The sequence below is a fragment of the Malania oleifera genome, chromosome 12 (assembly GCF_029873635.1).
Source record: "Malania oleifera isolate guangnan ecotype guangnan chromosome 12, ASM2987363v1, whole genome shotgun sequence".
NCBI lineage: Eukaryota > Viridiplantae > Streptophyta > Magnoliopsida > Santalales > Ximeniaceae > Malania > Malania oleifera.
The window spans coordinates 87154989-87168383 of NC_080428.1; the positions used below are offsets into that span (position 1 = coordinate 87154989).

Consider the following 13395-nt stretch of genomic DNA (forward strand, 5'->3'; position numbering starts at 1 on the left):
AAGGCGAGTGCACTAGTAGCTTCAGATGTGGCAGTAGCTGCATAACGCACTAAGGCAGAGGGAATCTACTTGTATTGACGGGTAGAATTCCCTATCCTTGGGGCCTTTGCCGGTAAACTATTGTTGAATGCGTGAGTACGGGATTCATTTAACACTTGAGGGCTTACTGAGTAAGGTGAGTGCCCTGGTATGCTTTAGTTGCACCCTTTGGGTTGCCTAGGTATCAGAGCAGAGGGGTGCTACTTGTATGGGCGGGTAATCACCTCTATCCTCGGGTAATCTCGTGGGTTAAACATTTGCATGTGTTTGATTAGGTTCAGAGAATGATTTCAGAAATTATGTTAACGATTTTCAAATGTTAAATAATATGTCATATATAAACTCATGTTGGTCACACTGTTTTAATATATTGTTTCTTCCCTTACTGAGATGTGTCTCACCCGAATATGAATTCATTTTTTTTCAGGATTTCTCAGGATCGAGCTTAGAGAACTCAAGATTCTATAACATTATTGGGAAATAGTAAAAGAAAATGGTATATTTCTATATTAATTATGAGATGCAAATATTTATGTTTTACGTCCTTATATTTTAAGTCTGTGGAGAAAAGAAAGTTGTAAACATACTGAAATGTTTTAAAGATATATGTAATTATGGAAATGCAGGTGTTAGATGATTTATTATAGATTATAGTTAGAATTAGTAAACTCTGGTATTTTGTTATATGGAGATTATGATCATGTTTTTCCGCTGCGTATGTTTTGGAATATGATTTATGAGGATATGATCAGGTATAACACGCCGGACCCAGGTTAAAGGGTTCGGGGCGTTACATTTCGGAAGTGCAACGGTCTTTGTTCATGAAATTTGGTTGGCATTTATTAACACAAAATTCTTTATGAGCTAGATTTTTTAAAGCTAAATATGTGAAAGGAGGACATATTGCTCTTTGCAGACCACATGGATCGGATTCTTCCTTTTGGAGAAAAGTTCTGCAAGGCATGTATGAGCTGTTAAGTAAATCTAAGTGAAAGGTTAGAGAAGAAGATGTACAATTGTGATATGATAAGTTTTTGGATTCGGGACCTTTGTTTTCAGATTGTCCATATGGTGCACATTCACATATTAGATTAAAAGATTTGGTTATCAATAATGTGTGGGATGTGAAAAATTTGCAGAGGATTCTAGGGTTTAATAAGGAAGAAGAAATTATGGAAAACGTGGGAAAACTTAGAAACTCTTTGGACATACTACTATGGCTCTCGGAAAAGAATGGTTGCTTTAATACAAAGTCCGCATGGGATGTTATCAGAGTCCTAACTCCAAAATTTGATTGGGCAAAGTGGATTTGGAATAAATGGTTATCAAAGAAAATTGCTATCTATATGTGAAATGCCGCTTTTGAGTGCTTAAGCGTTGATGAAAAGGTGAGAAGGGTGGGGGTATCACTTGCTTCGGTGTGTAATTGTTGTGAGATGAGGCAACCAGAAGATATGGAGCATGTCTTAAATAAGGGAGACCTTACTACTGATGTATAGAGGAAGGTTTCGGTGGGGGTAGGTGTACCTTTCCTTAGGTAATAAAGTTGGAAAGAAAGAGTCCAAATGTAATTTAATAGGGCTTCCAGATACTCTCAATTGGGATCATTGATGGGTTTGATTTCTTGTTTAGTAGTTTGGAGGCTGTGGAGAAGGAAATGTGCGGCTAAAATGGAGGGGAAATTGGAGAGTAGTACAGATGTGTGGTTGTCCATTAAGTATTGGGTGGGAGTTTTGAGCAAGAACATGACAAGAATGGCTCAGTTAAAGGATGCTGATGTTCGAATATTGTAGAATCTGGAAGTGCAAATTGTGAATAAAAGAATTAAAACTATGCAACGTGTGAGATGGCTAAAATCGAGGTAAGGGAGGTTGAAACTAAATTTAGACAGGAGCAGCTTGGAGAACCCAAGGCCGGTGGGTGGTGGTGGCATCCTTAAAGACCATACAGGTTCTTTTGTTTTTGGTTTTTCAAAATATTTTGGTTCTTGTTCAAATAATGAAACTGAATTGAGAGCTATGTTCGAAGGAATAAAGATTTGCAAACATTTGGATCATACTAGTATTGATATTGAATGTGATTCGAATATTGTAGTAAATTGGATAAGATCCAGTAAGTGCTCCTTGTGGTATTTGTGAGATTTTTGGGAGCAACTTATTGGTTTTATTAGAGGGACTAGACTTTTCGATAAATCATTGGTATAGAGAAAGGAACAAAGTAGCAGATGCTTTGGCTCGACAAGGTGCTATGGGGAGGAATAGTTTGTTTACAAATAATAGTCAACTTCCTAGAGTTATCAATGATTTGTATAAACTGGAGAAAATGGGTACGACTTATATGAGGTATGTTTAGCTGATTTCCTGTTGGTATTGGTTTATGTTTATATGATGTTCTTTTCTTTTGTTTGTTTTGTTGCGTGAGGTGTTTTATTGGTTTGTAGGTCCTTATTTTGTTTTGTTTGAACTTGTAGCCCTGTTTTGGTTGGATATTGGTATTGTTTTTTGGGAGGCCTTTAAAGTTTTTTTTTTCTATTGTAATCTCTCATTGCTTGTCTTATAGTCACGGTATTCCTCCGCCAAACGTGAGGGTTTATCAATAAATAAATGGAGGTGCCGCCCTTCTTTGAAAATATATATATAGATTGATCTAAGGATCTGATACCCAACAAGAGAGAAAAATATGGTTTCTTTTCTTAATTAAGTTCATTGGAGTCACAAGTTTCACCTCTAATCTTTTATATTATTCTGAGTGTAATTATATCACTTAATTAACTACCAATTTTAGTGAATTAATAGGTTAAATTTTTTCATGAAAAATGTAGCGATGATTATGCATAATGGAGTCAGGTTCAAGAGTTCAATTATGTGCATTGAAGATGACAATAAGAGCATTCATTCTATGAACAATACAACTTAATTAGAGATTATTACAAACCTGCATATAAAATGATCTTTTAATTTGTTTCATTTAAATTATCTCATTCTTAATACTGTCCATAACACTTCAAATCCAATAGTACTCTAGTAGTCTAGTTGAGTGTATGCATATACAAATTTGTCTTAATTCTTTACCAAACATTGATCAACACACTTTCTTAAGAAATGTGTAGTCAGTCATCTAATATTTGCTTACTACTTTTCTATTACTATCTGTTTGGATCAAGGATTTATTTTCAAAAAAGAAATGTAAATGAAAATAAAAGAGAAAACTCATTTTTCCTTTCATTTTCTTTTTATTTTAAATAATATTTAAAATAAAAATTTATTTTAAGAAGATTAAAAATAAAAATTTATTTTAAGAAGTGAAATATAAACCGTCATGTGTAAAATCAAATTTTTATTCATGGATTAACTATATTTTTTATTGTCTTTCTCACTTTCCTTAGTAACAAAATATGAAAACATAAATTTGTTGATATTTTCCTTCACTTTTTCTAAGTTTAATAAATACAGTTATATGAAGCCAAAATATTACGACATATATATCCAAAAAATACCCCAAATCGCTAATTCACATATACTATTTCAAAACACCCCTCAAGTTTCTTCAACAGTAGAAGAAAATTTTTAATTAGTTACATTTCTGAGATTACATATAAGATTATTACAAGTGTAATATCATAAGCTTCTTAATCAATAGAGCTTAACTCCCAAACAGAATTTGACCTAGCTAACAGCTAGCTTACCTTTAAATATAAGAGTAGAGCCCAATTAGGACACCATGTACCCACACCTTCCAAGATGCAAGTAAAGTTACTCCCCTACTTGCGCTTGTGGGGCCATATGACCTCTTCTTCTTAGGACAGACTACCCTTAATTTATAATAATTATTTATACAATATTTTAGTTTACTCCATGTCTAACTATTGCACCAAAACTCTATGCACTTGCAGGTAATAATATCAGTCCACTTGAGGCTTTCTTTTACATTTTACGCCCGAGGGATTTTTTTTTAATTAAAAAAAAAAAAAAGGAGATAAACTCGCAGAGAACACTCACCAATAAAATCCCTCACATCTAACCCTATATTCCCTCTTCTATTTCCTCCATCTTCCTCCCCACTACTGCCACTGTTTCGATCTGCAAACACTTAATCCCTCATCTCCTTCACACCCACGAGGCAGCTGTAAGCAAATTTACACACATCCATATGTATATATTCCACTAACAAAGGTTCTACTGAATCCCATATAGATAGATAGATAGATTGATATCGAGCACTACCCACAAACGCAGACACACAAACACATATAATATACACACAAAAAAGTGGATCGAAGGCATGGAAAGCGGCCACTTCCTTCGGAAGCACCAGAGGAGGAAGAGAAAGCTGAAGACGAGCAGCATCAGCAGCACGCAGTTTGCTATGCACCACACTCAGCTTGGTCCCAAACCGACATGTCCGCCATGGTCTCTGCTCTCACCCAAGTCATCGGGACCGGCTCCGGCGATGCCGCCGCCGACAACTCAGCCGCTTTAAGGGTGCAGTCGTCCTCCTCCTCGGAACCCACCACCGCTCCTCTCGAACACGACCCATCTCACCCGCCGGTGCAAGATCAAGGTATATCATGTGATTTAATTGTTTTCTTATTTTAAATTAATTGAACTAAATAGTACATATATATGTCCATGCACTAGTGCACCGTCAAGCCATACATATATATATATATATATATATATATATATGTGTGTGTGTGTGTGTGTGTGTGTGTGTGTGTGTGTGTGTGTGTGTAATATATATGTGTGTTTATTTTTTTTTTGGGTTTTTCTCTTTGGGGATATGTATGTGTGATGTGTATGTTTAGATCGTCAAAGGTTGGACATTTATTGGCTGGACCAGATGGCCCTAATTGTCCAAAAGTGTCGCGATCTATATCTGTCTCTTGGGTTTTCTTCCTTTTCTTAATTCTTAATCCCCATATATGTAGATAGAGAGGATTGAAAGAGACTGGGTGGTTGTCTTGTTCATGTTTCTTTCAATTCATCATCAGTACGTGTAGCAGATGGATGGTTGGATGGATGTGTGCATATATATATATATAGAGGGAGGGAAGGATAGGAGAGAGAAAGCAATTAATTCGATGAGGCAGAAATCAAATCTGTGTGTATCTTTATTTTTCACACGCCTGACCCAACACCCAAGTTCATTGTATGTATCTTGCTTTCCGTAAAGAAACTCTCTTTCTTTCTTTATGATCTAGATCTATCTGATCCCTTTTCTTTTCTTTCCTTTCATTTTCTTTTAATTTTTCCCATCTTTCCTACTTCAACTAAACAACTTCTTTATGTAATTAAGTGTTGTTTTAAGTGTTTTAGGTCTTGGGTAATCATAGGAATGCTAGTTAAATATAGATTAGTCATTTAATTTTCTAATCAACTAATTATGATGGAGAGTATTGATGATCGATCCTCCCTCAGTCACTATCATTCCAGTTCGCTCTTTCATTTTGTTAGTCTCTCTGGGCCCTATCCTCTTACTTGTTCTCTAATTAATTCTCTCTCTCTCTCTCTCTCTCTCTCTCTCTCTCTCTCTCTCGACAATAACAGTTCATTATATATCTTATCTGATCTATACTCTGCCAGTCAAGTTACACATATATATAATTAAAAGTCACATGCATTATAGACTTCCCCAGCAAAGCTGACCGAAGACGGCCACATAATATATACCTTGAGTGCACTTCCATCACCATTTGAAAACTAAAGAAAAGCATAATTAAGCCACATGTGCACGCTGGTTAATTGCTGATGATTAGGCTAGCTCTGAGCCCTGATCTAAAATTTGACGATGTTCAATTCCATCTATTGATCTACTGTTATGGTTTAGATCATAAGAGTATATATATATATATGTTGGAAACTTCATTGATTCAGTTGCAAGCAGGTTATTTTGTTGTTTGTTATTGTCAATTCAGTAAGGTGAGTTTAAGTGTATGTCAGCTGGTGCAACTTGCAAGCAGCAAGACAAAACCAAGCAGAGCATTCTATATGTAGGAGTACTTGAGCCGACCTTGCTGATCGAATGCGTTGTCTGAACCATCTGATAAAAAAGTTAGAGAGCTAGGCATAGGGATAAAGAAAGACCCTCTAGAGTCCGAAGTTTTTTTTTAAGGGTAACTTCATTAAAGGGAAGAAGACAACAAGTTGCTTGAATCCTCCCAATAGAGAAAGAAAATAGAGATAGGAGGCGTGAGTGAGATCACCCTCCTAATTCAGTAAAAATACAAGAAAACTTCAGATAATCTGATGTTATTTTTATTGTTTTGTTGTGGAGTTGGTCATTGCAAATGGTAGGAGGCTTGAGTGAGACCACTCTCCTAATTTAGTTAAAATACAAGAAAACTTCAGACAATTTCATGTTATTTTTATAGTTTTGTTGTAGAGTTGGCCATCGCAAATGGGATTTGAAACCGGGTAATCCCATGTTATCACTTAGGCAGTACGTGCGAGTGGGTTTCATTTGCATATTGCCTAGGTTATTTAAAATAGGATTGGATAGTTTCAAAACCCATTTGTACATCTAAACTATCTCTTTTCTTGGCACTAAACTCATCAAGTTTGAATTCTCGACTATTTTCAAAAGGAAAAATGCTTATCTTTATTTGGACACAGTTCACAATTAAGCAAATCTATCCCAATTCTATGTGGGGTCTTACATAAATAGCCTCTTTGCTTATTTACCACGTAACAATGGAACGGAATCAGGAGAATGAAATCGAATTTCTCTTTTGATTTCATCACCTCTATTCAAATTTTCCTTTCGTTCCTGTCTTATCTCATTCTATTCTGCAAACCAATTCACATGTCATTAAAGTATTCAAAAAGGGACCCTCCTCTTCTTGATTACTTGATCATATTAAATGAGATGGATTTATATCATATAGATGTCAAATCGCTAATTGGGACTCTTAAAGGTGTGCATCATAGAACCTCCTAAACCTTTTTGGGGAGGAAAAATCAAATCATAACAAAAGAGTGAGAAGAAATATGAAAGACAATGACACAAACTTTCAACTTTTCTTTTGGTCAATATTACAGTACTATGCATATTGATGCTCCTCAACACTTAATTAAGGCTATGATTGGCTTTGCCCTTTTGATGAATATATATGTATATTTGTCCTAACCAATCAATTACTTGACAACTACTTGATTTAAGGATACCCAAGAAGGCGACACTATAGAGGAGTAAGACAAAGGCCGTGGGGCAAATGGGCTGCGGAAATCCGAGACCCCAAGAAGGCAGCCAGGGTGTGGCTGGGCACCTTCGACACTGCCGAGGACGCCGCCATCGCCTACGACGAGGCTGCCCTTAAATTCAAAGGCACAAAGGCCAAGCTCAACTTCCCCGAACGCGTCCAGGGCAAGACCCACTTCGGCTACTTCGTTGGCACCGCCTCAAACCCCACAGCCATCCGGCCACAGCACCTCCTTCCCTCCACAGTCATCAACCCTCCGCCGTCGCTGTCCCAGGACCCCGACCTACTGCAGTACGCGCAGCTTCTCTCCAGCAGCGATGATGCCGATATTCCAAATATAACTTCAGCTTTATTTAATCCCCCTCATCATCATCAGCTGCAGCAGCAGCAGCAGCAGCAACTTGCTCTAGCAGCGCACTCTTCGTCGCCTTCCGGGATCATATCGTCTTCAGTTGCCGCGTTAATGCGGGAAAGGCAACAGCAGCAGCAGCAGCAGCAGCAGTTTTTGAGGTTTATGGCGCCCAACTTGGGGAACCCTACTTCTAGTTCAGAGGAGACTAAGAAGGAGTAATACCATATATAGTTAAGTGTATAATTCGGTCTCGGAGATGACCTATCAATTTATGATGGTGTCTTTTCTACCGTAAAGAAGCGTAGAAGTAGTAGTAATAGTAGTATATATATACTGCTTAATTTTGTGGTGTTGATGGAGAATGATATTTGAATCTGAATATGATCATTGGTTAATGATTGGGTTATTTGTTCTTATTTTTATTGAGAATATATGAATGATAATTCTACGTATCAAGGGTTTTTTGTGTTGCATTCTGGTTTGTAAATTACATACATATATTAATAAATGTATAATCTGTTCTCTTTTTCAAGTATATAAATATGTGTACATGTCCTCCATGCATTTGCAGGGGTGAGCATAATTTGGTTAAAATTCAATTAATCGAGTAAATTCGATCGGTTCGGTTCAGTTAAAAATTTATTCGGTTTGGTTTTCATTTTCGTTGAATTTTGATTTTTGGTTTGATTTTTGTGTTTGGTTAATTTAGTTAATTGAATAGTATAAATTAATAATAAATAATTATATATATATATTATATTAAAATATTTTATATATTATATATATACTAAACTACAATTTGTTAAAATCGATTAGCTGATTTAACCGAAATTCGATTCGGTCGGTTATGAATTTCGTTAAATATGGAATTTCGATCGATTCGGTTAATGATATTTTGTAATCAAAATTTTTCAGTTGATTTGATTAGTTAACCAAATTAACTGAACCAACTAAACATTCACCTCTACTTGTCCACGTTTTTATTCATTTGAAAAAAAGCTTGTTTGCATTTAATTTCCATGTATATATTGCTAGCTAGGTCAAAGTGCTAGTATATCTCAATTAGCATATTGTCAGCTGAAATTATTGGTTAAATTACATCAAATTGAATGACCTTAAGGTAGTATTTGGAAGTGTGAATCTTAGATTTGGATTTGGACGAATTTGTACAAATTTTAATACAATTATGTACTACATTTATCGAAATTCAATACAACTGCAAATATAATATTTCTCCAAATATAGGTAAATGTACTATCCAAGGACAAACTTAAGCGTAGAAGTGATTATCCCCACTAATTAATGGTCTTGACACATAATTAGCTAGTATGATTATAAAAAAATAAATACTCCTCAATTAAATAACATACTTTTGAAGAATGACCGAGTAATCAAACAAAAGTTATATTTTGCAACTATGTCAAGAAAATAAACATACTTTAAATGTTTTCTTGGCAAAATTTTCAAATTAAAAATATATAGTCTATAAACGCATTAACTTCATATATGACACAATTGTGCTCATCTCTTGTGATTGATTCATTTTGACAATGCTATTTATCGATGGTAACACAGGTCGAGACAAAATGGGACCAAAGGTTATCTCTCCCCATTTGTCATTATCATGAAAGAAACTTACTAGCATTCCTATCTTGTTCTCACATGGGAATTTGGAATCCTCAATCCTTGTCCTGTAAATGAAATGGCATTAATGTCGGAAACATTGCAATAGCACCTTGATATATAATTTAATAAGAAATTCAAAACTTATTTAATCCCTACACCAATCTCCTTTTAAATTCTCCTAAATTAATGTCTTATTTATGGGATAAGGATCTACAAAGACATGGTAGATTCTAATACTATTCAATATATCTCTTTAGATATATGCATGTAATAAGCAATTAATTAATATCCCACCATATTTTATTTGCATCTTAAATAATCATATTGTAATTTTATTGCAAAAAATGTCCAATGTAAGGTTAATCTAGATGTAGCAACAATTAACACATAAGCATGAAGCATAATTAATTTCAGGGATTGTGTATTTGGCAAAGTTTCTTGCTCAAATAACTATAAATTAATTTTGAGCCAAGGGATGTGTATTTGCATCAATATTTTATGATTTTAAAAAATGGCTACTATGTCTTCATTATATGCATATATATTGTATGATTGAGGGCAAATGAGGGCGGTTGTAGATCAACATTCTCTCCTAATTATTTTTTGTCAAAGAAAAAAGCTAGTTTATGTAAAAGTTTAAGTTGATATTTGTCCATGAATGAAAAAAAAAAAAACATTTTGCATAAAAATGTAGAAAGCCATGGCCCACGACCTGTTGAAAGGAGCTAAAATTCTCGATCGGTCAGCCTTCATCACAATATCACACTTATTATATGTTGACGATACTTTGATTTTCTACAAAAAATCTTCTTCTGAATTCAGGAACTTACAAGTCATTCTCCTGTGTTTCAAAGCGGTTGCTGGACTAAAAGTCAACCTATGCAAAAGTCACATTTTACCAATTGGAGTTTAGGAGGGCACGAACACGATTGCCAAAATTTTTCACAGCAAATTAGGCTCTTTCAATTCCCTATTTCATACCCGAGTCTCCGATTAGGGGTCACACCAAACTCGCACCATATATAGGACTCAATTGTGGAAAAAGCAAAGCAAAAATTGGCAACTTGGAAATTGAAATTTCTCTCTTTGGGTGGCGGATTAACTCTTATTAATTATGTTCTTTCAAATTAAAATTTATACTTCTTGTCTATCTTATCCATTCCGAAACAAGTTTCACTTGTTTTGGAAAAGTTGCAGAGGAATTCCTTTTGGAAAGGATGAGAGGAGAAATTAAATATCCTCTTGCAAAGTGGAATTTAGTGACGCAACACAAATTGCAGGGCGGGTTGGGCATTAAAAAGCTGGAGCTCGTGAATAAAGCTTTGATGGGGAAGTGGCTTTGGAGATTTAGTAGGAAAAAACTAGCTCTCTAGAAATAGGTGATTTGCATCAAATACAAGTACAAAACTAGTGATTGGTCCCCAACAATGTCTGCAAGCTACCTAGGACGTGGTTTATGGGGAAACTATGTTAAATTGAAGGCAATAGTATGGGATCACATCGAGATCAAGATTGGAGATGGGAGAAAAACAAGATTTTGGCTGAATAAATGGGTTACAAAGTCACCGCTCTGAGAACTCTACCCAAATCTCTTTCTTCTGACTAGTCAAAAAGTGCTAAAGTGGCTAAAGTTATGAGCTTCTCCAACATACTCAAATAAGCAGAGACGAATCCGATCCAACACACATATTCTTGATGACTAGCCTTTACAAATACGTCTCTAGCTTACAAGAATATATATACCAATCAAAGTGTGCCTAAATAATTGTTGTAGAATCCCTTTACCCCCTCAAAGATTAGTGCATTTTTTTGGTTGGCGATACAAAACAAAATTGTTATGGCCAATAATTTGCAAAACAAATGGTCACTAGCCTCAATGTGTTCTCTTTGTAACGATAATGAAATTGTAGACCATCTCTTTATGCATTGCCCTTTTAGTAGTCATATTTGGGTTACAATATGGCGAAACTTGCTACTCCATTGGGTCATGCCTAAAGATCTAATATCATTGTTTTGCGCTTAACTTGTGTACTCTCAAAGGGTCTCTTAGAAGCTTCAAATTTGCAATTCCTACAACCATTTATTGAGAAATATGGAAGGAGAGAAACATAAAATTTTTTAGGAAAACATATTCTAAAACGGCGCCATTGGTATTGTCAAATATGTACCAGTGGGGCTGTTCAAATACACATATGTGCTCGTTCAATTGCAAAAGTACTTGCATGTTTTATCAGCATTGGGGGGTTGATCGTAGTACTCTTTTTTCTTTTCTTTCTTGTCCTTTTTTCAATCTCGAACTCACCTTTAAGGGTTTGAGGCTTCTTTAATTGATTGTTTTTTTGAAAGTTACAAGCTCGTGACTTGTCTCTTCACTCTCTAATAAAATTACATTTTCTAAAAGAAAAATTTATATTATATTTTATTCAAATTCAAACAAATTCAAATATAAAACTCAAAGTTGATGCTCTCAAATATAAGGTAAGAGTTTAGGGTAACAATTTTTCTAACTTGATTATATAGTAGCTTAACGTCATTGCTATTAAACTAATTGGTGGCTAGACTTGGCCGGCCCCTCACCTGTGAATTGCATGATTCTCAACATGTAGAATATATCTAAGCTTCCTCTAGCAAACTTGTGAACTCGTATATGCAGGCTTGGAGGGTAGGCAGGCAGGCAGCTTTTGATATGACGATGGTGGAATATTATCAGTACTATATATAAGTAAATTTTCAGAATTCAGTCCACGGAGATAACGCATGCACGTACAGTACTACTACTACTACTCCCTACTACATACACTTTATATGTAGCCATGCCACATGCAGTGAATAACCCTAACCCTTCATTACCGGCTGTTCTCTTGGCTGTACATTGCTATATATATAAATATATATATATATATATATATATAATATATATATATATATTTGTCCCTCATTGTATTTTTAATTTTTTTAAATAATCTGAAAACTTCAGCCACCATCGCGTCACTTTAAACACTATGGTGCGGCACCAAGCCAACGAGATGAAAGCTATCCGCTCATTGATGCACCTCTGGTAATTCACCAAGGTAAACTCATAAGTCTTAAGGGGGAATCGAACTCCTGATCTTGGAGTCATTAAAGTCACAAGTCGCTTTTACCATTTGAGCCAACCCTCATTGTTATCTGTATGTTTGTTTTTTGGATGTAAAACAGTTGGAAAATAGGCAATGTCAATAAATATGACATCCCATGTTTTACATATAAAAAAAAAGACACATGAATATGTGGAGGGACAAATCCCCTATATAATTTTATCCTAAATACATAAATGAATACAGACACATGATCACCTAGTTCAAATTGTTTGCGAACATCAATAGACATGAAGCCTAAGTAATTTAATTTTCAATAGGAATAAATTGGATTGAACAGAATTATTTGTGATGATCATTATATTTTGGGTTTTACTTTCGCCTTTCATATAGCAAAATTAATTGAATAAACTATAAATGAAAGGATTGAATAAACTCAACCCTTAGTACGTTAAAATGAAATTAAAAAATTATAATAAATATAAAAAACTTATGAATACCAAACATGCATGTTGTGTGTTTATACCATATGGAAGGATAAGAAGGACTCTTGCTCCCTTTTCTTCCCCTAATAATCTCTTCAATTTGCATATCCCTCACTATACCTGTGCAAAACACGTATGTATATGTATAGGGGTGCATTTGCATGTTTATATATATTTGAGAAGGTAAATATTTTATTAAAACGAAGAAATCAAACAGAACTTACAAACTCAAGTCAGAAGTTTGAGGAACAAAACGAAACACGGTCAACACAATAAATTTAACAACCCAAAGCAAAACACACCACAACGACACCAACACACAAGAAACGATCAACCAAAGAAAAAAAATTTCAACCAAAAAGCAGTCAAGAGTAACCTCCTAAATCAGCTAAAATACAATAAAACTCTTCTTAATCCAAATTTGAAAGAATAGAATAGGTCCTCTACCACTGAAAGAGGCTAGAGAAGCATCTACAGAAAACTTTGTCGCTTAAGGAGGTTCACTCCTTAAAGATCATTCTATTTCTTCTTTCCAAATTTCCCAACAAACCACACTCATAATGGCTGCCCTAAAACTCTTCATAAAGCCTTTAAAGAAGGTTGAATTCTATATATCAC

General features: G+C 35.0%; 1 protein-coding gene across 1 annotated transcript; it reads left to right on the forward strand.

The window, feature by feature from the left end:
- The first annotated feature begins 3907 nt into the window (after nt 1-3907).
- LOC131145014 (ethylene-responsive transcription factor ERF113) lies at nt 3908-8041 on the forward strand. Its single transcript, XM_058094041.1, has 2 exons — nt 3908-4599; nt 7198-8041. The coding sequence occupies exons 1-2, from the start codon at nt 4437-4439 to the stop codon at nt 7806-7808; spliced, it is 774 nt and encodes a 257-aa protein (XP_057950024.1). The 5' UTR covers nt 3908-4436; the 3' UTR covers nt 7809-8041.
- The last annotated feature ends 5354 nt before the right edge of the window (nt 8042-13395 follow it).